Source organism: Aulostomus chinensis, chromosome 10, assembly GCF_037954235.1.
Source record: "Aulostomus chinensis isolate RoL2024-O1b breed Wild chromosome 10, RoL_Achi_v1.0, whole genome shotgun sequence".
Taxonomy (NCBI): domain Eukaryota; kingdom Metazoa; phylum Chordata; class Actinopteri; order Syngnathiformes; family Aulostomidae; genus Aulostomus; species Aulostomus chinensis.
In genome coordinates this window covers 27,272,816-27,298,903 of record NC_141329.1, presented here as the reverse complement: position 1 = coordinate 27,298,903, position 26,088 = coordinate 27,272,816, and the positions used below count along the sequence as shown (strand labels likewise).

Genomic DNA, 26,088 nt, shown 5'->3' with positions numbered 1-26,088 from the left:
GAATCAAGCTCATCTGTGGCCCTCAAAAAGTAGAGCGACTCCATGGTGGCTCTAGTGCAGATTTCCAGAGAGTAGAAACTCGAGACACTCACCATGGGCTTCTTGTATTCGTTGGGTTTGATGCAGCGAACGAAGAACGGCTGGCAGACACTCAACGTTCTCATTAGCAGCTCCAGAGATCTCTTGAACTGACTGCTGAGGGTGGGAGAACGCTTCCTGGTCTCGGCCCCCTAAACGGGGAGAGAGAGAGAGAGAGAGAGAGAGAGCAAAGTGTCAGAAACCAAAGTGGCTCTTTTCCTCTTTGTCTTTAAAAGAATAAACAAACAACTTCTTTGGTTTGGAGCAACATGTCATGAAGAAAACCAAATCAATAGTTAGCAGCGCGATAAGCATTATTTTATTTTGAAAGTTTTTATTAGAAAGTTGTTGTTTTGTCATACTTGATCTGACTTTTGACGTCGTTTCTCAAATATCACGTTTTGCTGGAATTAGCTGTTAGCCATGAGCTAATGATTCTGTTCATGTCAGGTGTGTTTTTGAAGAGCCGCTGCTCTGGTTCATGGATCTGAAGTCAGTTTCCTACAATAAATCACAAGTTTTAGGGTGTAAATCCTTCCTGGGGATGAGACCTTCGCCATCCATCCCAAAAATGGACTTTACATTAAATCTGAATTCTTAACATTTATCCTTAAATAAGAACTGATGACAATAACGAATAAATATGAATCGTAAGTTAGAGATAGGGATGGTTTCTGATTAGCTAAAAAAACTTATTGCATTTGGGGAACAACAAGACAAAATTATGTTTTTCTGAAAAGACCGATGAGGACATGAGCAGATCAGATTGTGTTCTAAGGTTGTTGTTGTGGTTTTTTTTAATTTAAAATTGTTTTTACCTTGGGAAGAGTGCCGGCAGGAAGATCTACTGAACTACCAGGAGCAAAACCACACAGAAACTGTCAAGAAGCAGGGCGAGGACATGCACGTGCACACAGAGATAGAGAAGAAAATACTGAGAAACATGCAGATTATTTTGAAAAAAAAAAGGCATGCAGGAGGAGGAGGAGCTGCAGGTCGAGATTCATCCTCTGATAAAAGTCTTAAAATTCATTCAATTAAAAAAAAAAAACCAACTAATGTGTGTGGAAGAAAAAGTAACACAAAGTAGTCACTGAGTTGATAAATTCAGACAAAAGTCTGATTTTATTTCTCATTGCTAAAATAACCATCAAGCTTCGTATCGAGCTGCAGATGCTGCAAGTCACATGTGAGTTCAAGTCCAATATTCCCGCTTATATAAATCAGCACATGCGTTCTTTTATGTGACCGAGGTTAATGACGGGTGTGTGTGTGTGTGTGAAACTGCTACGTCTCACCACTTTTTAACAATTCAAATATCAACAAAATGAACTTTTTCTCACAGCTTTTTCTTTCATGAAGCCACAGTGCAAACAGCACAGTTTGTGTAGCGCTCAGCGTCTCCTGTACTGGTCGGACGGCGCTCGGAATCAGGAGCCTGATTCATGGGCTTAACAGTGCAGTCGGGGATCTTTGGCTCCGGTTGCACACACAAACTGTGAGACGTTTACAGGAACCGCAGTGGAATTTCTGGTAAACAGCAGTTGTGGGTAAATAATCCTTACACATTTGTTTCGTCTACTTTTTTGCCTCTAAGTGTTTTTGTCCATCAAACGTACTCAAACTGTGGATGTAGATGATGTAAATTCAAGAAGTTTTTAAATCTGTGTGTGTGTGTGTGTGTGTGTGTGTGTGTGTGTGTGTGTGTGTGTGCGTGTTACCATCGCAACATCCGCCTGGAAGATTTGTTTGATGAACTTGTTCTTGGAGGAGTGAACAAGCTGGATGATGTCACCGTATAAAGTGTCTCTGTTCTTCTCCAGGAAGCCTGCAGGGGACGCACGCACGCACGCACGCACACACACACACACACACACACACACACACACAGAGTTTTGTTTGAGCGTCGCACAACCCCGGTGAAAGGACTCGTTTCACTACCATAACTTGACCCATTTAGTCTGACAACATCGGGAACCTCTGAAGGTTTATGACTGAATTATTTATCCTCTTTTGTTAGCAGAGAGCTAACAGGAAGTAGTCAGTGTAAGTCTCTGGTGTGCAGGCCAACGCCAGTTGATCTGTGACATCTTCCGCCCCTCGAGAAATATAGACTGATAGATTTCACTCATGAGCTGCGTGATCACACACGTGCCCATGACATCACGTAGCCCAACGTTTCCTGACCTCTGGTTTCGTAGTAAACCACTCCAGCAAAGTGTTGGATGCCAAACTGCGTCTCGTAGTTGTTCTTGGGAGGGATGTAGTAAGTGTTGAGTTTGTGCTGGAAGTTGAGCTTGTTCAGCATGGTGGTGTCCGTGCCCTGCAGCGCGCGCACGCACACACACACACACACACACACACACACACACACACACACACACACACACACACACCATGCTAAACATCTGCTTATCCAGCAATATCTACTCCAGCACAGAGTTCCTGTAAAACATTTATTTTTGAAATTATGTTTGTTTTCTGTGATACATGTCTGTGAAAGGCAGGCACTAAAAAACACAATAACATGTGATTACAGGGGGCTGATGGGGCTTGTGGTCTCTGTGCTGAATGTCAGTTTGATCTCCAGAAATGTCGCACTGGAAACATTCTCACGTTTGACGTTAGCATGAAAGCAGCCATTGGTGCTGTAGTTTGACCACACGTGACTCTGGATCTGCTACCTTGGGGAACCTGCTCTCCTCGTCGATGAGCGAGATGATGTTCATGGGTTTGATGGCGATCATGTCCAGAGCGTCCTGGTTGTCGGTGAACTCGATGTGCTGCCAGTTGATGTGCTCCAGGTTGTACTCCTCCTGCTCCAGCTTGAAGACGTGACGGACGAAGAACTGCTGCAGGTTCTCATTGGCAAAGTTGATGCAAAGCTGCTCGAAGCTGCAGGACGGAGGGGGAGGGCGGGATGAAACTCCATTCACTCGGATTCGCTATCAAACGGATCATTTGATTCATTTATTTTGTTCTTATTTGTTTATCTCATACCTGTTAATGGTAAAGTTCTCAAAGCCAAAGATGTCCAGCAGCCCGATGGACCGTCTTATGGCTTTGGGCTGTGAAGACGGAGGCTTATAGATGGCGGCGTTGATCTTGTCCACAATCCACACAAACAAACGGCCATAAATACCCTAAACACACATAATTATGGCCATTAAACAATCTCATCATTTATAATCATTTACTGGAAGATGCATAAATACCCTTCGCTGCCCTCTGCAGGCAAAGACTCCAGCTGTTTGCAAGTTAGCTTAGCACAATGAATGGTAGTGGATGGGAAGTGTTAGCCCAACTCTGTGAAAAATAATCAAGTGCACTAATCTCCCAAAACAGCCTTTGCCATTAATACAACTGGGGTTGTGGATGACATTCGTGATGACATAATTCAGAATTATGTGGTTTTCAAAGCAGGCACATAGTCGGAACTACTTTCCTGAGCAGGCGCAGTGATCTGACGCAGCACCTCAGCCTCAGCCTACTTCAACTACTAATCATGGCTGACTTACTAAGAGAGGGTGAGGATGAATACTTCTGTACAAACCAATATCCTGCACCTGATACACTTGATTACTTTAACGAAAGTTAGCAAATTTACTAAAAAATATACATATATATATATTTGTACCTTAACGAAGGCGTCTCGAACATCCAGGGCTTGTTCCATGCTGAGAGGAGTGGAAACGGTTTCTCCTCTGGTGATCAGAGTTCGACTGGTCAGACAGTTCATCAGATCCTTCCCGTTCACCTGAACACACACACACACACACACACACACACACACACACACACACACACACACACACACAAGTATGAGTGGGATGGATTAAAAAAAAGACACTTACTGTGCGTACATGTGTGTGTGTGTGTGTGTGTCACCTCCAGTAGCGTAGCAGCAGTGGTGAGATGAGGACTCTGCACAACCTCACAGGCATCCAGGTTGTCATAGGTACGTGCTGCAGGGTCAAAGGTCAACAGAGCACGGTTACATACATATATCTTTTCCAGCACGGACATGACGACATAAATAAAAGTACTAATAGAAAAAGAAGCTAAAGGTAGCGGTCTCTTCTTGCCATAGCAGTGTGAAAATGTTCAGACTGACGCAACAGGATTTACCTGTTCACCAAACGGATTTATTGACTTAATTTTTGATTTAATCCTCTTCGAAGATTGACTTCTAGCTCACCTTCATATCGGAGGTTTCCCATGTGTAAAATAGCAGCCAGCAGCTTGGAGATCTCCCAGTTCTCTCTGTCTGTAAACATTAGCACCTGTGGAGCAGAGCGATGGACAGGTGCGCAGCCGTTTACCAGGATTCATTAACACACACCTGAGGCTGGTGCCTCTGGTCTTCAGTCGTGTGGTTTGAATCAGTACCTTCATGGCAGAGCGGATGTTAGAGTACTCCTTCATGTCGTCACGGCCATCACAGACTGTACATTTGCCCTGCAGAGAATCAAAATCGAAATCTTTTCAGTTTGAGTCCCAGTGGATGTTTGTGCCAAATTTAAAGAAATTCCCCCAAGGCGTTCCTGAGGTATCGCATCAATGGGAACGGGACAAACCGCCGGAAAACACAAAAACCTTCCCAGGAAACGCTGAGTGGAAATAGGAGCTCAGGAAACGACGCTGAGAAGGCTTGTCAGCGCGGTGGAACTCACGATGGTCAGGTAGGTGTAGTCGGTGGCTTTGCTCAGCCCCAGTTTCTTCTTCTCATCCGCAGTCATGCCCTTCAGCATGCAGTAGAAGATGTGGTAGTTCCTCTCATCGTACGCCTGCAGAGAGAGAGAGCGAGAGAGGAGGAAAACATGAATAAGACATCAAATAAAACGCCCCTGAAGCCATTCACAGATAATTTGGTTTGATTATGAGCTGAATCCTAAACAAAAACCCAGGTGTGAGCTGGGGCCGTACCTGTCGACAGACTCTGGACTTCTCCAGCAGGTACTGCTCTATCTTGGCCCCCTCTATGGCTCCTCGCTTGTTGAAATGGATGTCGATGTATTTCCCAAAACGGGATGAGTTGTCGTTGCGGATGGTTTTAGCGTTGCCGAAGGCTGCAAGAGAGCAATGACACTGATTGCGCGCGTATTTGTGCGCGTGTTCCTGAAGTCCTAAATATTATCATCAGATCAGGAGGATAGAGCGTGTTTATACACCAATATTTGGGCACAAAAAGAGGAAGTTCTAGTTTACATCATCAGGGCCAGTGACAAAGAGGAAGAGGGACAGACTCAGAGAGAAAGCTTTGGTGTCAGTGAGGACGGTTTCCTCCAGCATCAAAAGGCTCTTGGAACGGGAGGAAACTCAGACAGGAAGTGGTTTGAGGACCCTACAGCACGACTATCAGAGGCGGTTTAACCACGTCCGCATATATCAGTTCCTGGAGAAAACAGCGGGAGCAGCAATAAGCTGTACACACACAGTTTGCTTGTATTCAGGTACACGCGGTGTGTGTCCCTACCCTCCAGGATGGGGTTGGCCTCCAGGACCTGCTGCTCTATCCAGGAGTGCTGACCACTGATGGCGGCCAGGAACTGAAGGATCAGTTTGGTGCTTTCAGTTTTTCCAGCTCCGGACTCTCCACTATGAATATAAATGTACACAGGTTGAAGAATTTGCAGTAAAATGTTTATTATTTCTTGAAATATTTTCTTAAAAGTCGGTCTTATCTCATGTTTGTTCAGGTATTTGATCTTAAATTAAGTACAATGAAATTTTCAGGCAAAACTGTGTGTAAACTGACTCGTGGCATCCAATGCAGAAGAAGTGCACCCTTCTCTTGTGACGGAGAACTGGACCGGAACCACTTTTACCTGATGATACAACACTGGTCGCGGTTGTTCCTCTGCATGTTGAAGTAACAGTTGTCAGCGATGGCAAAGATGTGGGGCGGCATTTCCCCGATCTTCTTGTTGGTGTAGAGGCGGATCTGGTCGGCAGTGTAGATGGGCAGCAGCTGATAAGGGTTGATGGCCACCAGAATTGAGCCGGTGTACGTCTGCGGACAGAGGAGGAAGCTGGTGAGTTTATGGCAAACAGAGCAAGTTGATTTGATCTTGAAATGAAACACAAAACGGCGAGTAACTCATCCAAGATCCTAACGAAGCCGCAGTGAAATGTGAATATCGGCGTCGTCTGAATCAATCAACGCAACGATTCTCTGTTTAGTCTGAAGAGGAAAATCTCCAGACATGCGATGGAAAACAACAATGATTGAATTCCTTCATGGGATCGGAAGGCTTCGCTCGCTTCGTAGTAAAAGCACAACATCATGGCCTCACACGAGTATGGTAGTCTGACTTGAGCTGAAGATCATCTCAGAGAGAGTTCAGTAAAAGTCAGGTTTAGTCAAACTAACAACAGTCGAACGTGAATGAATTCAGTACAACAGGGGACATTTAAAACATGCAGCACACATGCAGGTAACGGACACACGTGAGGAGGGCGTGCGCTGCATGCTGCGGTCTCTGGGGCCGTGCAGGTGTTGCACTAAATACGTTCTGAAGTGCATTATTTTCAGCAAAGGGCAGTTTGTTCTCCAGCTATGCTTGACATGCAGGAGCGAACTCACCCTGCCGCCACAGTTGGTCTTCAGAGGGAAGAGGAAAGAAACACAAGACAAAGAAGCAAGAAATGGAGACCCGAAAACAGTAAAGTCCGAGATTTGATTTGGGAGGAAACAGAGAGCAACGCCCAGCGTGCGTCAGGAGGAGGTGTTACAGTTCCTCTCCACGCATGTCTCAAGTGACCATTTGTAATTGGACTGCACTTCCATATGCAAATTACTGGAAGCTAAAAAGGAAAGAATCGGTCAAAGCATTACGGACAGATCCGGTTCTCAGCAGGAAAACCAGACTGGGCTATTTAGAGATGTTGGAAAACTGGAAAAATCCACCAAACAAGTGAAGAGGTCGCCTCACTTTCTCCAGTAACCCCCGACAGGGCATTCGCTCCTTGTCCTGCTGCGTCTGATGAGCAGGTTCTGAAGGAGTTTCACCTGAGGGAGGCAGCAGGGCCAAAGGTGGGGACAGCAGCAACACTCACGTATATCAGTTTCTCTCTGTATCTGATGAGCAGATTGCGGAGGATTCCGGCCTCGTTGAGGTCTCCCAAGCGTATCATGTCCTCAACGCCGTGGATGGAGGTGGGATGCATGGGCTTGATGTTGGAGGCGTTCTGAGGGGAGATCCAGTGCTCCTGGGCGGAGGGGAGGAGTCGAGGCAAAGAGAAACAGATGAGTCAACGATGGCGGATTCAGCAAACTCAGAATGTTCCAGCTGGTAATTGGGATTTCAGGGCAATCGGCTTCTTCACTTTCCTGCTGAGATGTCTTGTGACATTTTTTGATGGTTCATCAAAACACAGGCAATGCAGTCGTACTCTCAAGAATACTGAATTGGAGGCAGGGGGCTTACGTTTCCTTCATCATCCACCACCTGGATCTGACCCGAGTCACAGAGTTTGACCACAGCGCCGATCGGCACCTCAAACTCACGACCGGTCTTCAAGTCCAACCAGACATAGTCGCCCTGGGGAAAAAAAACAAGTAGGATTTTGTGATTTTTGCTAAATATTTGTAAACTTAGGGGATTCAATTCTATAATCGCTGTCAAATTTCTGATTGTAATCTGAGAAACCAGAAGATGATGAGGAGGAGGATTCATTCTGGACAAACCGAGACCCTGATCTGGATCGAATCGAGGGCTTTTGATGGCACCACTGTGTGCTAACGCTTCCCACCAACCGCCATCCATGGTGCTAAGCTAAATAGCTGTGTGTCTGTGTGAGTCTCCTCTCCCTCACGCTCAGACCACAGGAGACGTACAATCAGTCCAGTTCATGAAACAAGAGACGGAACATTCCTCCCACATCGTTCGCAGTACAAACAGCAACTCTTGATCAAATACAGGTAATTTGGCGTACCGGCAGCAGCGTGCTGTGCTTCACCACCGTGTTGACGTTGCGGAGCAGAGCCCATTTGGCCTGATCCTTTTCATAGAGTTCCACATAGTCCCGACGCTTGTACATGCTCACAATACACACTTATACACACTTAATCACGCAATGATTGGCCGTCAAGTCTTTTTATCAACAGGTGTGAAGGTGTGTCTTCTGTATTTTCACACACACACACACGCGCACACACACGCGTCCAAATATCCACATAAATGATCCAGCTAAGATTCAAGTTTCATCTACAGGATGAAGGATCTCATCAAAAAGTCCTCATGCGTTTGACTCATCGCAGGTTCCCTGGGCTCGTCAGCTGACACGCTCTTCAAGGAGATGCCAGGAAACGATGCGGAGCGTTTCAACATTTTATCCTCCAAACAAACGATCCCCTTTGTGACCTTCTGTCTCAGCTGTCAGCAAAAGAGGAAACCAGTTTTAAAAATATCGCGTCATGTCCAGCCCCCGTTTCCCCGCCGCAGCAGCAACCCTTTGACAGCCCTCCCTCTCTGTGCCCCAGTCCCACTGCAACACTCAAACACCAGCGTCCTACAACCTCCCCATCGCCCGTGGCAACAAGATGTCACTTCCTCCTGAGGTGTGTCCAGCGGGTGTTGGGTTTCGGCGCTGGTGAACACACTAAAGATGGATTTTCTTTGTAATTCTTTGTTTATGGTCTTTGAGCTGTAGTCATGTGTTGTTGTTGTTGTTGTTGTTGTTGTTTTTATAGCAAATCATTCTGTCGCATTGGAGACGGCCTGGAAGTTAAACAAAATAACAGCATGAGTCAGAGAGGGACGCTTCAACAACAGCGAGGAGAAACCTGCTGCATAGAAGGGCTAACATGTCCTCCTGTTGTTAGCCTTTAGCTTCAAGGTAGATAAATGTGGCTGCGTCCTGCTGGGGTGACAAAGAGCAAATGCAGCAGTGGACGTAAAATAAAATCATGCTTTTGAACTCAAGACGTCTATTTGTGACCACTTGAAGTACAAAAACAAACTTTTTGGGTGTCGTTTTGCTTTGATTGGGGATAAAAAAAACAAACCTCTTGACACGCCACTTCATGTGAAGATGTCTCGTTTTAGGCCTTTAAAGGAAGTGAATGTGTTCCTGTTTTTGCTTTGTCATTTTGGATTTTCTCATCATACTCTTACATACATCTAAAAAAAAAATGGAAGCGACCTACTGTGTGTGTGTGTGTGTGTGTGTGTGTGTGTGTGTGTGTGTGTGTGTGTGTGTGTGTGTGTGTGTGTGTGTGTGTGTGCGGGGAGTGTGTATATCAGTTTAATTAACTAAATACTCCATCTGGCAAACTGAGCCACCTGAACATTACACCAGCAAGCACCTGTTTCTCTCTCTCTCTCTCTCTCTCTCTCATATACACACACACACACACACACACACACACACGCACACACACTCACACACACTTGAAGGACATTATGCAGTCTTCAGTGCCAGTGTAAACCGACAACGCTGACCTGGGTCTTCGATCTTGACCCTCGACAAACACAGTACCCTTGGAGGCACTCAGTCCCCTCACAGAGAAACGTCCAATATGAACACATGGACTCACTCACACTCAAACACACACACACACACACGCACGCGCGCATGTGGACGAGCAACGTCCACACCAAACTATCAGAAACCACCTGAATTATTTAACACGGAGGATCTGCTTGGTGTCCGTCTCTTCGGATCTTCTTTTACGGTTGAGTTTGACTGTCTTTCTTCCCCTCCACCACCCTTCACTCATCCATCGCTCGTCTCTGAGGCGGATACAACCCCTGGTTAATCTGGTTAGTGATCAGAGACCAGTACGTCTGAACTGGTGATTTACTGAGAAGAAGTTAAGTTGCAGACGAGCGAGTATGAATCTGGTGTAGGATGAGACATGATCGTGAAACAACTGCAGGTTGATGCCATTTTATGAAAAAAACTCACTTTTTCAGTGTTTTGCATGCATTCTCGCTGCATCGGGAGGTGAAGTCACACTCTCAGCAGCCGGCTGATCAACCAGGGAAGCAAAAGAAGAAAAATCTGCCTGTTTTTTTCTCTTTCTTTCTTTTTTTGTTGAATCCTGCTCACATTCCAGCAGTCGAGGTTGGAAACCCCTTGCTTTTGCCTTTTAAATCAAATGCAACTAATAGCGGCTCAAGTGTTGTGGTGCTGACTGGCTGGCCTGAACTCGCCGCAGGCAAACTTTTATGGGCGAGTGTCCCTCATGAGCCATGAGTCTACGGGGGGGGGGGGGGGGGGGGGGGGGCAGCTGCCTGTTTCACAGACGTCATTCAGAGATCAATGAAGCCTGCAGGTCAATGAACCAGACACGGACGGATGTGCTAACTCACTGGCGCTCGCCCAGATTGCTGCGATAAATATGCCAGCTTGGTCTTGGTGTGTCGTTTTCTTTTTGCGTGGGCTTTATAAACCACGGCTAACCAAACCCTAACCTGGTCAATAAACCCAAGCTTTCTCTGAACCTGGACCCAGACCCTCGCCACAACACTGCCGCACATGGTTTTTACCCTGATTTCTAACATGGGGGATCACGGAGCTCGTCGTCTGTGTCGGAGGGTTACATGTTGCACTCATGGGAATCACTGACAACATGTACGGTGGCCCTGAAGCTCAACACACTGTAGGGACGTTACTAATTCCATCAAAGGACAACAGAAGCGATTCAAAGGGTGCTTGAACGTGTCGATTACGAACCAAGATGCTTGTTTTAGCTGTTGGCTCACGACATCACGCAAAAATGACCATCTTGTTATGCTGATGACCAATGAGCTTCCTCAGGGGAGATGTGGGCGTGGTTTGGGTGTGATGAAAGTGAGGCTCTTTGTTCAGAGCGACAATCCCGCTGAGGTTAGCATATAGCATCATTATTTTAATGCTAACATTCATGGAAATGTCCTTTTCTTTCTCCTTTTTTTTTTAACTGGTTTTGGCAATCACGTCAGTTCTGATCGACTGAAGCTAGCCCTTGATAGACAGATGGATCATCCAATCACCTGATGAGTATTTCTGAATTTCTCCCAAATGGATTCTTTGGGCGGGGCTTCAGGAGATTCTGTGAAATAAACCATCTGACGAGCTCAGTAAGCGGCAAGTCCAAATCCAGATCTGTCCATGTTTAACTGTCCCCTCAGAATATTTTATGCTACTTGTTTGTGAATGGAGGCGGCACGGTGGTGCAGTGGTCCTCACTGTGGCCCCCCAGCAAGAAGGTTGTGGGTGGAGCCCCGGCTGGAGCACGGGGTCTTTCTGGGTGAGTCTCCATGTTCTCCCTGTTCCTGCTGGGTTCTCTCTGGTACTCCAGCTTCCTCCACAGTCCAAAGACATCAAGAGGGGACCAGGTTAATCCAGACTCTAAATTGACCGTAGGCGTGGCTGGGAGAGCCAATGGTTGTCTGTCTCTATGTGTTGGCCCTGCCATGGAGTGGTGACCCGTCCAGGGTGAACCCTGCCTCTCACCTGAAGGTTGCTGGGATAGGCTCCACCCCCCCCACCCCCACCCTTAACAGGATATGAGGTAGAAAATGGATGTCTGTCTACGATAGAAGTATTCTTTTAAGATACACCTACTGATATATCTGTAAACACGCATGTATAAATGATAGAATGGTTACTATGGTTACTTCTACGCACGTTCTGCACGGGTGTGACCGGGCGTGTTGTGATGTAATGAGCAGCGGCCAAGAGTCTGTCTTCTCATCGCGTCTTTCTTCAAGTGAATTATTTATTCAAACATGAGCCAGGTGTTCTCTTACCCACACGCGTGTTGGAAGGTATCAAACCACACTGACGACCGAAAACTAGCCTTCCTGCTGCTCTGGTTTAGGGTTCAGAGCCTGGCGGCGGGGACATGTCCACCTCATCTACATCACTCTCACATGAATGGAAAAAAAAGGCTCAGAAACAGTTTTTGAAGAGAGGAGGAAGAGCTTCTGCATCCATAAAACCCTCATAACTAAAACTCTGGACTCCATCGCGTGATTGTTCAACAGTTTTTCTGGAAGCAGTTTTCCTCCCGTTCTTCCAATAAATTGGAAATATGAAGATATTTGTCCTGATCTTTAAAACAGAAACGGTCTTTTGCAGCAACTTCACATGGACTCTGATGAGATATCCAGTAAACTCACACGTATATCCTGTAAAACTTGAAACCTAAGCGGCCAGTTTTCTCCAGGCTCTGTGGACGGGTGGAGCACAGGCCAAGGAACTTTGAGGACAGATTAGTCATAGCACCACCTGGTGGATACAGGAGGTAAACCTTAAGCATCACGACTAGATATTTATAGGTATTGCATGCAGTCAGGAAAAATAACCAGATATTTCTTCTCAGTTTGTGTCAACTGCTGCAGGATACTGGTGATCTTATGTCTTGCCAGAGGGAAAAAGCTCCAGGTTCTGGTTAAAGGTAACAGTCATCGCTCTGAGAAATACCTGCAGCGTTGCAGTATCTCGTTACCCTCTTTGTGTTCAAGGTTTACTACAAGTTATACAAGCGTCTCCGGGGAGTCGTAAGCAGACACCAGACCAGAGCTCTCCCCTGCTACCTGCGGCGTCTCTCTGCCCTCTGCTGGTCTTCTCCAAACCTCTACTTTAAGACCTGCTGAAATTGCCGGACCCATAAATCCTCCGCCGTCAGCACTGACAGCTTCTTAATGGTGCAGCTGGTAAGAGACCATGTGACTGATACAGGCACTGCTCTCATTTGCATTTAGATGGAAGAGTCAAAGGTCACAGGATGGGATACGGCGGCTGGCTAATTGCGCTGGTATTTGTCAAAGTGTGTGCAGGAATTCACCAGACAGACCAGCTGTCCTCTCTGCCTTGGTGAGCAAGTGACATGGAGAGTTTGTTTCCTTTCGCCAAAGGAAATACGCAAAAATTAGATCGTTGATGGAGATTTAAGAGACAGTTACACACTTCATTTTTAGTCTTCATTTTGTTTTGCTCACGGGAACCCATGGCGATGCTGACCTCACCCCTGCAGCACCGCAGTGACACAAGCAGCCACACTTTTCTGAGGCCTGCTTTCTTGTTTTTAGAGCCTTTAAATGGCTGCAGGCTCAAGTGCATCAGGAATCAAACTCACCCAATGAGCATTTATAGAAAGGAGGGACTTTTTGTGGAAAACTCAGATCCTGAATCTACCCTGGTGCTACGTTGTCAAATGCAGTATTTTGATATCTAAACCAGCTGACAGCTAGATTTTACCTTGATGAGTGTTCCGTATCTGAAGTTCAGACAGCGTACGTTCACATCCCAGCCCTCCAGCGTCCAATCAGATCCCCTCCTGTTTACTCCCGTTGTCATGGTTACCCCCGTCTCGTTAAGAGGCCCACATCGTTCACCGTTTTTAGTAGGACTGCAAACACTGGTCTTCTTCTTCTAGTTCAGAGGTGGTCGGTATTATTTTCTTGCCTGAGCAGGAGCGTTCTGAAGCAAAGCCTCCTCGGAAAGGTGTTCAAAACGTTAAAATCTTGATCTGCATGTCCGTCTGTCCCGTGCTGCGTTTTCCTCCGCAGCAGGACATAAAAGATGCTCAGCTGCGCGTCAGAGAGGTGCCACTTTCCTCTCTGGTGTAAAAACAACTACAGCTGCCTTTCAGCCGACTCACACTCCAGGACAGCGTGATCCCACCTTCAAAGTTTGGGTGGAATTTGGAGTGTGTGTGGAAAAAAAACATGAACATAGAGGGGTGACGAAATCAGCTGATCCATGTATGTGTGTGTGTGTGTGTGTGTGTGTGTGTGTGTGTGTGTGTGTGTGTGTGTTTGCTAGTTTTATTGGCTCGCCCTACTTTGCCCCCCTCCAAAGCAGGGGGCCGCTGTCAGAGCCGATTAGTCTGTCAGAAAGCCTGACGAGCTCAGCTACGCATTAACAGAGTCTTAGAAAGACCGACACTGAGGGCAATCACATACTCACACACACACACACACACACACACACACACACACACACACACACACAATTGTAAGGCAGAGAAATGAGCCAAACAGAAAGAGGATTCAGTCGAGTCTAATGAGGGTTTAATGAGTATTTCACCTGCAATGCAACAAGCTGCACATCCTTGTTAGGACATTCCACCGACTTCCATCCATATGGACAACCTAAACCAAGCCCTAATCCTAATCCTAAACTGAACCAAATAATGCCCAACCCCCACCTAACCTTAACCTAAATTCAGACTTGAGTCTAACTTTATTCAGCAACTCAGAAATTACATTTGTCACATTACTAGAGGTCCTGATAAGAGGGCTTATACTCTCTCTGTCTCTCTCTCTCTCTCTAAAACACACACACACACACACACACACAAAGCAGTCAAATCAGCTGTCTGTCACACTGCTGTCACAGGAAGTACAGTAAGAAATCTTTTGGTTTGTGTGTGTGTTTTCTTTTGAAAGTGAGTGTGTGTGAACATGCTCGTATGTGTACGCGTGAGTGTGCGTGTGTGTGCGCACGCGTGTGTATACCTGCTGGAGAATGACCATGGTTCTGGCTGCTGTCCTTCCGTGTGAACATCAGCAGTCACCTGTGGACCCTGATAGAGACGGAGGGAGTGATTAGCACACGCCTGCAAGAAGAGTTGGAAAAAAATGTGACACAAAGGAAATAAAGGCAAATAAGAAGGAAACTGGGCAGAGGCGGCAGTGGTTCCTCTCCCAGACAGGGAGCGCGAGCTACAGACCTGCAAACACGAGCAAAGGAGCAGCACAAGTGTAAAAACTGCGCTTATTAAGATCTGTTTGGTCCTATTTTTAAATGTCGCAGGTATCACAACACAGGAAGCTGACAGAGGTGAAGGCAGAGAGAGCAGCAGCAGCAGCAGACGGTCGACTGGAGATGCAGAGGAGCAAACGTGGCAGCGAGGTTAACGGAGAGGAACGTCCTCTGATTCATGTACGTGAACTCGACCCCTGACAGTAATGAGTCCATGTAATATCGGCTGGTGAGTCAGTGAGGTTTCTACACGCGTGGATGTCTCCCAGATGCCTGCCAAGGACAGAGGCCTGCCCTTTAAAAAACAATTTAGGGTCTACTTTCTCTTTCCCTCAAATCCAGTTCTCTGGACAGGCGTGATCAGGCACCAAGGCACTAGACGCTGTCTTGTCCCTACACGGATGAAGAGGCAGGCTTCAGCGCCGTGGATGCAGGGGAACAGTCGGGGTGTCGTACAGTCTGGCAGCACAGCAAACTAAAAGAACACGTTTCAGCCGTGCAGTACGACGCTGTTGATGGAAAATCCACCTTAAACCTTCTGCTACTCTGCATGCATGTTTTGTAAGTTTTGGAAGGATCAGTATCTTCCACCCAACCCTGGGACACACACACACACACACACACACACACACACACACACACACACACACACACACACACACACACACTCATCCGGACGTGGTCAATAGTGTCAGCATTGATCCTCAACATAGTTGGAGGCAACATGAGACCTGAACCAGGGGCCCCCCTGTCAGCAGACAGCACGGTGGTCCCCAAAAGAGCTCACTCGCTCAGCCACGGGACAGCTCGCCTGGCTGAGAGGCAGCGTTGGTGATACTTTACTGCATACGTGTGTGTATGAATCCTGATACATTGCAGTAATTGATCACTTTGAGGCAGTAACAGTCATATCCCGCGCTCCGAACAGAACTTCACTCACATTCTGCATCTCCAGCTGCACTCTCTTGTTATTTGTTCTCAGTGTATTTTACAGTAGAAGAACCCACTTCCCTCTGGTGAGAAGCTCCCTGCAGCTGCAACAGTTGCAGTCAGGAACTTTAAAATCCACATACTCATCTCCACGACAACGGTAATGTAGTTTTTTTTTTAAATTTAGTTCATTAGTGATGAGTCAGGGTGTAATACGACTCCAGGGCTCACAAACTCAGTGACCTTTGAGTTGTTGCAGTGTGTTTGTCAGTGTGTATCGTTGGACACGTTATTCATCAGCGCCCGATTTAGTTGCTTGTGTATAAACTGCTCCGCCTGCATGTAATGGACGCTATCTTTAAGTGTGTGTGTATGTGTGTGTGTGTGTGTGTGTGTGTGTACAGGTGTTATTAGCCCTGGTGAATTATTCAGTCCTCCTTAATGAGGCTTCAGTTTGATCCTCGAACTTTTGGACACATGGCAGCTGTGACACCTCGACCTCATTAGACTTTTTTGTTCAAGCTTCTCCTTTGAAGCAGAGTCAGTTACACCTGATGTAAACACCCCCCCCCCCCACACCCACAGCAAATGAATAAATGTAATTCAAGTGTTCTCTCCTACTCACACACTATTACAGTGCAGCCATTCATTTTTATTATGCATATTCTGCCCCATCAGGCCACATTTGGTCTTAAAACCAAAATCCTCACACACAAAAAAAAGTATTTTGCCTTCCAAGAACCCTTAAAAAGGCGACAGTTCACGAAGCCCCTTTTTTTTCTTCTTTTCTTCCCCACACCAGAAAGCAGAAAGAGCCTGCCACGTCTATTTAGCTCGGAGCTAATGGCCACTGAAGGCTGACAACAGGGAAAGTGACCCAAAATGTCTGTTTACGTACTTCGAGAGCATCGTCCAGTGTAATCCACGTCTTCTTTATCCAGCCGTTCGCTCAGTAAGCCACATAATCCAGTTAACCTCACGAAAAAAAGTCCCTGTGAGGAATGATGGAAATGCCCTCATCCCAGAGAAGAACTCAAACTGGACCTCAGAAAGATGGCTGTACAACACACACACGCGCGCGTGCACACACACACACACACGCACGCACACACATATACACATACACATACACACACACACACACACACACACATCAATATTTCAGTGTCTCATTAGCCTCGGCGGAGGTCTGGGACAAAGTTTATGTGCAGTCATGGCCTCTGTGTGTGTGTGTGTGTGTGTGTGTGTGTGTGTGTGTGTGTGTGTGTGTGTGTGTGTGTGTGTGTGTGTGTGTGCTTGGAAACATATCAGATTTTATCGCTGCAGGTTAAGACGCATTAGCAAAAGGTGAGTGACGCAGTGAAAGTGAAACGACTGGAAGCAAAACATTTAAAAAGAAAGAGGAAAGAGATGTGAAGTCACCGGTAACGTGTGGAAAAAAAAGAAAGGAGCAGGTAGGAATAGAGAGAGTGGAAGAGGGGATGTTTAAGGAAAGTTAGGATGAATGAAACGCTGAAGGGACTGATTAATAGAGGGTGAAAAACAGGAACCATGGAAGGACGTAGGAGAGGGGGGAGGAGGAGAGGTCAGATGTAGTAACAGGAAAACAAGGAAAAAAGGGAGTCAAGGAATAAGGATGGACGGATGTCAGTGTATAGTCCTCTCTCTCGCTCTCTCTCTTTCCCTCGCTGTCTTTCTCTGTTTCTCTCTCTCTCCCTGTTCATTTGGCCTCTTTGTCTGGGGCCATCTGAGCGTCTGATTGAGCGCCGTCTGAAATTCCATCAGCCAGAAAGCAAAGTGACCACACCAGAGTGAGATGAGGAAGTGTCACATCAGCTGGCAGACCTAAAATTTACACACTCCCTGGTCAAATCTCTCCTTTTACGCTATCCTGCAAAAGGTTCTGCGAGCAGGAATCGTACCGCTGGTAGAACTCGGAGCACATGTTTGCAATGGAGGCTTCGAAAAGGGTCCTTGCTTGTCCAGCTTCAGGATGAGTCACCCAGGACCGACCCGGCTCCAGCAGCAGGTCGGCCCGGAACCGTCTTTACTCGGAGGTATAGCTTCACATCTGGCCGCCGTGCAGGGCAGCGACGCCACCCCATTACAATCAGGGGGCCAAATCTATTTCCTGTCCACTCTTCGCCACAGCCTGAGGGAGGTGCCATCAACCCCCCGCTGAGAGAGGCCGACTGGCACAGTGAAACGCTCTAATTGGGCAGCTGTGGACGCATATCAGGCCCACAGGCGATGGGTTACGGAGGTTTTCTAGGCCAACACGAATGTGAGGTGACAGACGAAGAGCTTTCACAAAGTTCAGGAGAAGTTAACCTCCCCTAAAACACACGTGGTTCAGAACTTTCAGAGTTTGAAAAGAGGAGATGGCCGGGGACAGGGTGGTTTATCATAGAATATCACTGCCGCCGGCCGGGCAGCTTTTCCAGCGCCTTCCAAGCCAGCAGCAACCTGCATGCTGAGAATGAGAAGTTTTAATGAAAATTTGGAGCGTGAAATAAATCAGGGTTCTCTCTCTCCCTCAGGGAAGAGTTGTGAAGACATGAAACAACTCTACTTGCTGTCAAACGGGTGTTCTTGCAAGTTTCAGAGATCAGACAAGGCCCATTGCGTTTATTTTGCGAGGACACCGTTGCTGCATCAGAAATGCAAACCAAATCTCTACAAAAGAAAGAAACAAGCAACACGGAGGGAAGTCAGTGAGTGTCGCTCTGACTGCAAGGCAGATTTGAATGATTTTTTTATGAATAACATCATGCAATTCAAGAAGCTGTTTCACTCTCAGAAGTGACATCAGGACGACGGTTGAGCTTCAGGTGAAGGTTCAGCTTTGATTCACGGTTCACAAGTTGTGTTCAAGTGCGAGCGTTGACTTTACGCGCGTGTCTGAGAATAATATCACAATCAGATAAGAGTGAAAAAGCTGTGCGTGCTCAGGGAGGGTCAGGGAGGCGGTGCTGGAAGGAAAACCTGGCTCAGATATTCAAGGTGTTCGTGTGGCAGGACGTGTTTGTCCAGGCGAGGCTGTGGCGTTTTCAGCATCGGTTCTCTGGATACTCACAAACCTGGTGAACCTGACACCCGTCAGAATCCTGAAGACTGACTCGGAAGACACAAGGGAGGCGGGTTTTTGCACCGAAGCAATAATCCGTGCTGCTACTCCCGTTTGTTCAAAGGCTCAAGTGTGGCCCAGCGGTAACTGACCTACACATTTTGATGTCAATTAAAAACTGTGACGTGCCTCCTGGACCACAGTGCAACAAACAAACACACAAACAAAAAAACAACACGCAATGGCACAACAAACTCACATAAAGAGATTACGCATTAAAGCCAGCACGCCTCTGTAAGCCTACTTGCTGTTTGGCGAGGTCCCAACACGCTTCGCTGCCCGGCCGTCAGCCCCGTGCCGCCATAGAGGTCCTGCTGGGTGGATGGAGGGATGAAGACAGGAAAATCAGGAAGTTTTCCTCCAGGGAAAACCACTTGTCAATCCCACACCAGAGGAAGTTTGGAGTAAACGTGTCCCCTTCTTTCTCCTCCTACCTGAAAATGTTCCACCTTTTTTTTTTTTTTTTTACAACCGGTTCTCCTTTTCTTCTGTGCCTCTTATAACTCTTTACCTCCCATGTTACTCCCAGCTCTGACTTCTCCTCTCCATCTTTCTCTCTCTCCCCTCTCTCCTCTTCTGTGAAGGTATATGGAGGTACAGAAGTGACTGAATCCTTCCTCCTCCTCCTCCTCCTCCTCCTCCTCCTCCTCCTCCTCCTCCTCCTCCTCCTCTTTCCTCCCTCCCTCTTTCTCGTTGGGATTAACAGCGACACAGCAAGCTGCTCATTCACTGCCACCGATCCTTGCTGCTGAGTGAGGGGTGACGAGGTGAACTCAGAGGAGGTTGTAATCACACACACACACACACACACACACACACACACACACACACTCACTCACACACTCACAGACAAGCTTGCGCACACACAGCATACACATAAAGTGACGTAAGCAAGAATTACCTTTAGCAAAATGAACGGTAAATTAACAACGGTGAGTTCATGGCAAGTTATATAAAAGTGCTAAATAAGCATTTGTTCATGAGCAGAACTGAATTTGATTGAATTCAATTTGCTTTATTAACAATCTTTTGGCGTGGCGAACAAACAACCTCATTCAAAACCTCTCACGGTTTTTCCATCCATGTTTTTTATTTTTATTTTTTTTTGCTGTGGCCTGTAAAGGTCGCGCTTAGACGAGAGGGACTGGGCTTCCATTTCTGGGTGAACCTTCCCTTTAACTATGCATTAGTGACAGTTAATTAAGCATTCGTTACCAGCGATCAGACTCTTAGTTGGCGTGACGTCGTCTCGTTTACGTCACGAAGGAAAGGGGTGAGGGTCTTAAATGGAGGGACGGGAGAAGAAGAAGAACCGGGGGTTGAGTCTGTGGTTGGTCAGTGCAGCCAGAAGGGACACAGGAAGTTAAAATATGAAACCTGATGTGTTTATTTAGGCGGTGAGGACATCAAACACTCAATCCCAGAAGCCACTCCTCCATAGTCAGCACACTCTCCCCTATATTTTGCTGCTGCACTGGATGAGTGAAAGTTGACCTCACCACCAAAGAGGCTGTGGCCTCATGTTGTGCTGCTGTACTGGAAAATTAAAACTGCAAAAGATAAGAATGACTCAGGTTTATCGGCGCCAAGAATGTCCGCACCAGTCGGAGATGAGATATTTCACACGAGCCAACGTCCCCGCGCTGCAAAGGTCAGGAGGGTTCATCCTCTGGGAAACAAAATGTTCATTCAGTTGGACTTTTATGTGGATGATCGACCAGATCGCTGACACACACCTTGCAGGTAGGTTGATAGTTAGAGGGTCGATGACGTGACGTTAGACTGGAATGGGGTTGTGCGACACGCTCCCAGGGTTGTGTCCTATATCTCCAGGTGGAAGCGTGGCCTCTCCTGCATCTCCTCGCTCTCTGTCTCTCTTCCCTGGGGTCCTGCAGAGGCGGCGGCCATGATAGCGCTGAGGCGCGTTAGAGAGGCGGAGCGCTGTTTGAGCCTGGGGGCGGGGCCTGGCTCATCGGGGCCGGGTCTGGGAAGGTGGCTGTATCTCTGGCCGTCCTCGTCATACTGATACAGGCGAATGACGCGGCTGGGACGTTCCCGGCAGAGCAGGGAGGACGGCGGTTCTCCTTCCCCGGTCCCGTCCTCTTCTGAATCTGTAGACGATTGCTGACTGCTAGTGTCTGTCCCACCCTCTTCCTCCTCCGTCTTCTCACCTGCCCGTGTCTCTTCATCACCTCTCATCTCCTCCTGGCCTCCCGCCCCTTCTTCTTTCTCCTCTCCCTCCACGATCGCACTGCCCTCATCTCTCTCCTCCTCATCTTCTCTGCACTTCTCCTCATCTGTTTTGCTTTTACTTTCTCCTAATGGACGACGGCTGCCATACTCTTCCTCTATCCTTGCCTCACCCTGTACTGTCTTTTCCTCCACTCTTAACCCCTCCACCTTTTTCTCCTCCTCTCTCAAGAGGTCACAACCCTCCATATAAGCGGTGCTTTCCTGCTCCTCCACCTGCCGTTTGTCCCTGAAGCTTCTCTGGGGTTTGGCGGGCGGGAATGTCCTGTTCATGGAGTCGTCCTGTTCCATCCGAAAGGCCTGGTTGTGGTACATCGGTGGTGTGGTTGTCATACTGACCTCAGAGCTACGGTCCTGCATGTCGGATTGCTGCGGCGACTTTAACCTCGTGACTGCACCTAAGCACCTACGAGGAAATGTAGCAACATGTCCAACATTCAGAAACGGCTGAAAATGATCAAGAAATGTGAATCAAGAACACTTCTGCCATTCAGTTCTGACGTATTGCGCTGCAGAGGGGACCACAGATGCACGCCAACCGGCCGTTCCTGACCTTGGACCCACCTGAGAACATGTGTCCTGCTCAGAGCTCCGGCGCTGAAGCCCAGAACAAAGGTCAGCAGCACCGAGGCCGCCACTGCTCCTGCAAACTGCCCATCCGAAACATCCTCCTGCTCCTCTAACACAGACCTGACCTCCCTCCTGAACCGGGAACACGCCTGCTCGCCATCCGCTTGGTCCTGTTGATTGTCGTGATCCACGTGGAACTCGTACGGGAACAGTGTGGATCCTTCAGGGCGCCGCAGGAGGCAGTGGTACAGACCCCTGTGGTATCCGCTGAGGTTGGTGAGCACCAGGCTCCTGTCATGATGCATATAGACCGGGTCCAGCTTACTGAGGTCGCCCGGGTTGTGGAGGACTCCAAAGGGGGTGTGCCAGTACTGAACCACACCTACACAGAAGGAGGAGCATTTATAGCTGAGCAGTTAGAGGTAAAATCTTGGTAAAACTTCTACTTATTTATCTTCTACGTTAAACTAGAGACTTAAATCTTGGTTCACTTTGTGTTTTTTTCATTCCCAAAGTTCACAAAAGAAGTGGGAAAGAAAAATTTCAGGTTCTCTGCACCGTCTCCGCGGACGAATCCTCAGTCGGACCTGAAAGCTTGACCTGTACGTGACCTTAGATGGGTTCAAAGCTGTGGTGAATTCTGCTGAGTGGGTATGTGAGTCGACGTGTTATCTCATATTTTTATGTCGCTTTATCCATGAGCTTTTATCACACCTTGAAACTGTGTTGCTGCTGCTCTTCGTCAGCTCTCTCGTGTTAAAGAGATCCATGTCTGCAGTGCACCAGACCTGATTAAATTGAGGCTGAACAGAAGAACGTGTGTCACATTCCACAGTGACTTGTTCCTCCTCTTCCTCTGATTGGCTCCAAACCCTGATGCACCCGAGGCACCAAGTACGAGCCAATCAGAGTTGAGCTGTGGGCGGGTCCTCTGGGGATGTGACGCCAGTGAGCAAATCATTTTAGATTTGGAACAAACAAAAGGTTAAAGTCGCAGAAACGTTGACGACTTTCGACCATCTGTGTCGACCGATTTCACCGACCTGCATTCTTCCCATCTCCGCATTTTAAAGTCAGCTCCATCTCTGCGTGACCTTTGACCTCGACGGTGGGTGCAACTGTCAGTGTGCCAAAAGCTGCTCCTGCTGGGTTTGATGAGGCAGCGAGGAAAGCTGTGAAGGTTAACCAGCAGGTTAACGGTTTCACCCTGCGGAAACACAAGTCAGCTGCTTTTTTATGGTTGGCGTGTCATGAAATGAGTGACAGCTGCATTCATGGCTGGTCACAACGGAGTGACTTGGATGTTTTTTTTCTCCGTGGAGATCAAACAGTAGATTGAATACTGGAACCATCAGGTGGACACGTCTGCTCATCGTTTGTGTCTTTACAAGGTGACGATGTGTCAAAAGACACAACTTCCTCCTTTTCTGTGGCTGACAAGGCCATTAAACTACTATAAAAGAACTTTATCATTTGTTTTTTTTATTTACATCAAACTTGGAACCGCCCATTTTCTCATTCATTATCTGTCACAACCTTAAACTGACGTCTAAATCAAAAGAAACTCTGCTCTACACCTGCAAGGTCCAGCTTTGTGACTTCGACTACGGACGGGAAAACTCTACAGTCACTGAAGTCCAGATGTTCAGCACCACATCGCCCCCTAAAAGTCCCAGAATGAGTGGAGCAGGAGGACAGTGAAGGGTACAGGCTGGCGAACAGGTCCAGAGGGCTACTCACGTTTACCTGTGGCAGTTCATGAAACGTCCTCCTAATCCGGTCATGTTTTCCTTTCCATACGTGAAACGCAGGTTGTGCTGCTGGCAAAGTGTGAGGCGTAAGAGTAAAGTGCACTTTCTCACATGACACTGAAAACTGTCGCCCCTGATGATGTTAAAGATTAATAGCATCAGCTGGGCGCCAGGGATGGACGCTCATCCTCCTCTGCTCAAAGCGCTTCGACGTGTGCTCTGATATTTGCTGCACTCTAGTGGCCATTTAGCAGAACTGCATCCACACCAAGCGATATTCTGAAGACGAATTCTTCATCAAGTTGTACCAGGACGAGGACCAGTACGAGGACCCAGTGATTAATTTGTAGGTTGCATCGTTATTTAATGACTCGTCGCCTGGAAAGTTCCAAATGGCATTTTTAAGCAATGTATTTGTGAATACTCTCAGTACCATTTTTAACAAGATAAATTAAGGGATATTAGCCCTCACTCATATGAGAGCAAAGCTTTTATTAAAGGATGATGACATGACAATAAAGTTACAGTCAGATAAATTCAGCAAAAATGAGTTGCAACACCACATTCTGAATTTTATGTTACCTTTATTTTTCAATCAATACAATAGGAAACAACAGTGACTGTTTTTAAGGGTTCAGTTCACTCCAAATTTCACCACCCAGCTGCTTTTGACCTCTTGTATGAACTAGAAGCTGTCCGGCGGTCCGGTGACCCGTATTAACCAGCTGTTTTGTTTCACAAAAACTCAACTTCTCAACCTCCATGCTCGCTGATATTCCGGTAAATCAGGATCAAAAGTCACAATAACCACGATAAAATCCAAACAAATGGAGAAATGCACGCTCTCAGCTTCCTTCTGTTTTTCAGTTTTTAATTTCAGATTCTCAGTTTTGATTCTGCATGCAGCTCTCAACAATCACAATGCATTTGCAACAGGATCCATCTTTATCAAAAAATGAAATAAGTCAAATCAACAGAGCCGTGACTCAGTCCGGCGCGGAGAGGCCGTGTGAACCCGAGTCCCGGTTTCAGAGACGGTTCAGCATGACGCAGCAGTTGTAGAGCGATGGGAGAGCGCCCCCGCTCTGGAGGGCCGGGGTGCTACAACAACGGGTCTTCCCTTTGACCCCAGATGCGGCTGTCTTCAAGTCCCGGGAGTGGCGCCCAAGCTGGACGCTGCTTGAGGAGGAGCCGCCCAGTTTTGGCAATGAGGTGTAAGTCTTCAGGAAGTGGACCTGGTCCTCACACACGGACAGCTGCCTCAGCTTCTCTTCTCTCCTCCTCAGCTCGCTGATTTCCTGCTGCAGCTTCTTCTGAACGTACTTCACTCGAATCGCCTTCGTTCTGCTCTCGCGCTCCACTGGGCCACCGCTCACATTGATGACCCTCACCTGCTGGAGCAAGTCCAGGTCCTTCTCTCGATTCTTGATTTGCCGCTGGAGGTTTCGCTGGGCCAGTTTGAGCTCTCTCAGTCTCTCTGCGGTTTCCTCTGCAACTGAGACGATTTCATGACCTCTGTGTTCCTCCGTGAAGCAGGACAAGCAAACGCACTGCCGGTCGGTACGGCAGAACAGCTTCATCACCTCACCGTGACGGGGACAGAAGTTCCCCTGCAGGTTTTTGGAGGGCTCAACCAACTTGTGTCTCCTCAGTGGAGCTGCGCAGTAGTGAGGCTCCAGGTGTTCCTCACAGAAGGAAGCCAGGCAAACCAGGCAAGACTTGACAGCTTTCAGCTTCTTCTCCACGCACACGTCGCACGCCACGTCCTCAGGTCCAGCCAGCAGCGTGTGGGCATGCAGCTCAGAATCCTTCATCTCCTGCAGCAAATCTGAAATCATGATGTTTCTCACCAGGAGGGGCCTGTGCCTGAAGGTCACCAGGCACGCAGGGCAGGAGAAAGTATCCTTCCCATCCCAAAAGCCGTTGATACAGCTCTTACAATAGCTGTGCCCACAAGGAATGGTCACAGGCTCCTTCAGGGCCGCCACACACACGGAACACTTGAAGGATTCTGGGTTCAGCTCAACTCTCTGTGCCATGTTTCACTTCTGGTGGCAAAACAACTTTGATTGGAATATCTCAGTTTTCCCTCTGCAGTCTGGCAGGTTGTCGGTTGAATGCAAACACTGGGAAAGGGGTTCTTTCTTATAGCACCCGCCTCAACGCGTCGGCCTTGGTCGTGTCACTCTTTTCTGAGGCTGAAATCCAAGATCAAAGGCTGCCGATGAGACTTCTCCAAATGTCAAAAGGAAGACTGAAGAAATTCCGTCGCATCTCATGGACGCATCATAACGAGATCAACCGCTTGAGATTCACACACGGCAACGGCACCTGCCAACGCCACCACAAATGTTACAAATGTTACAAATGTTGGATTTTTTCAACTCCTCATGTAAGAATAGGAGCTTAAGTTCAAACTGAAAAAAATAATTTTGTTGGTGCTATTATCCCTTTGTATCCATCTGAACTTCTTAGTTAGGGTTTGGACACACGGAGAAAAAAAAGTATCACAACATTTAGAAGCCCCTTTTTTTAATCAATAGTGATATATCACGATATAATCACATCACATAATCAGTCATTCTTTTTTAAAAATCTTTAATGACCTGTGGTTTTCACTTGACTTTTCAAAGTACTTTAGCACTGATTTGAATGGTAAAACTTTGTCATGAATATTTG

The 26,088-nt window shown here is 47.3% G+C and overlaps 3 protein-coding genes across 5 annotated transcripts in view; all 3 read right to left on the bottom strand.

Moving 5' to 3' along the window:
* The window catches only part of myo7aa (myosin VIIAa), a 33,016-nt gene extending 13,707 nt beyond the window's left edge, over positions 1–19,309 (bottom strand). The window contains exons 1-18 of one of the 3 annotated variants that reach the window (XM_086216776.1): positions 19,038–19,309; positions 14,535–14,602; positions 7,509–7,622; positions 7,138–7,290; positions 5,907–6,091; positions 5,555–5,676; positions 5,005–5,147; positions 4,752–4,865; positions 4,468–4,536; positions 4,277–4,361; positions 3,967–4,043; positions 3,716–3,835; positions 3,079–3,221; positions 2,763–2,973; positions 2,266–2,401; positions 1,800–1,906; positions 897–956; positions 93–230 (exon numbers count right to left, since the gene is read on the bottom strand). In XM_086216776.1, coding sequence (XP_086072902.1) covers positions 93–230; positions 897–956; positions 1,800–1,906; positions 2,266–2,401; positions 2,763–2,973; positions 3,079–3,221; positions 3,716–3,835; positions 3,967–4,043; positions 4,277–4,361; positions 4,468–4,536; positions 4,752–4,865; positions 5,005–5,147; positions 5,555–5,676; positions 5,907–6,091; positions 7,138–7,290; positions 7,509–7,622; positions 14,535–14,552 — 1,995 coding nt within the window. In that variant the 5' untranslated portion in view covers positions 14,553–14,602; positions 19,038–19,309. Of the gene's footprint in view, positions 1–92; positions 231–896; positions 957–1,799; positions 1,907–2,265; positions 2,402–2,762; positions 2,974–3,078; positions 3,222–3,715; positions 3,836–3,966; positions 4,044–4,276; positions 4,362–4,467; positions 4,537–4,751; positions 4,866–5,004; positions 5,148–5,554; positions 5,677–5,906; positions 6,092–7,137; positions 7,291–7,508; positions 7,623–13,272; positions 13,694–14,534; positions 14,603–19,037 lie in introns of those variants that run through there. The other 2 variants (XM_086216774.1, XM_086216775.1) reach the window with 2 other exon arrangements.
* A 547-nt stretch (positions 19,310–19,856) lies between these two features.
* Positions 19,857–22,040, bottom strand: LOC147255095 (uncharacterized). Its single transcript, XM_086215288.1, has 2 exons — positions 21,653–22,040; positions 19,857–21,494 (listed from the first exon to the last, which is right to left on the bottom strand). Exons 1-2 carry the CDS (start codon positions 21,961–21,963, stop codon positions 20,660–20,662), a joined length of 1,146 nt encoding a protein of 381 aa, XP_086071414.1. The 5' UTR covers positions 21,964–22,040; the 3' UTR covers positions 19,857–20,659.
* A 1,942-nt stretch (positions 22,041–23,982) lies between these two features.
* Positions 23,983–25,549, bottom strand: LOC147255094 (E3 ubiquitin-protein ligase TRIM47-like). Its single transcript, XM_086215287.1, has one exon. The coding sequence runs from the start codon at positions 25,446–25,448 to the stop codon at positions 24,438–24,440; it is 1,011 nt and encodes a 336-aa protein (XP_086071413.1). The 5' UTR covers positions 25,449–25,549; the 3' UTR covers positions 23,983–24,437.
* Between the last annotated feature and the right edge of the window lie 539 nt (positions 25,550–26,088).

What these genes read in the sequence shown, in the direction of transcription:
- LOC147255095 (XM_086215288.1), bottom strand. Translation starts at nt 21,963, where the DNA reads ATGCATCATGACAGGAGCCTGGTGCTCACCAACCTCAGCGGATACCAC. An exon ending in AGCAGGACACATGTTCTCAG is followed by an intron (nt 21,495 to 21,652) that starts GTGGGTCCAAGG and finishes ATTTCCTCGTAG; the next exon opens with GTGCTTAGGTGCAGTCACGA.
- LOC147255094 (XM_086215287.1), bottom strand. Translation starts at nt 25,448, where the DNA reads ATGGCACAGAGAGTTGAGCTGAACCCAGAATCCTTCAAGTGTTCCGTG.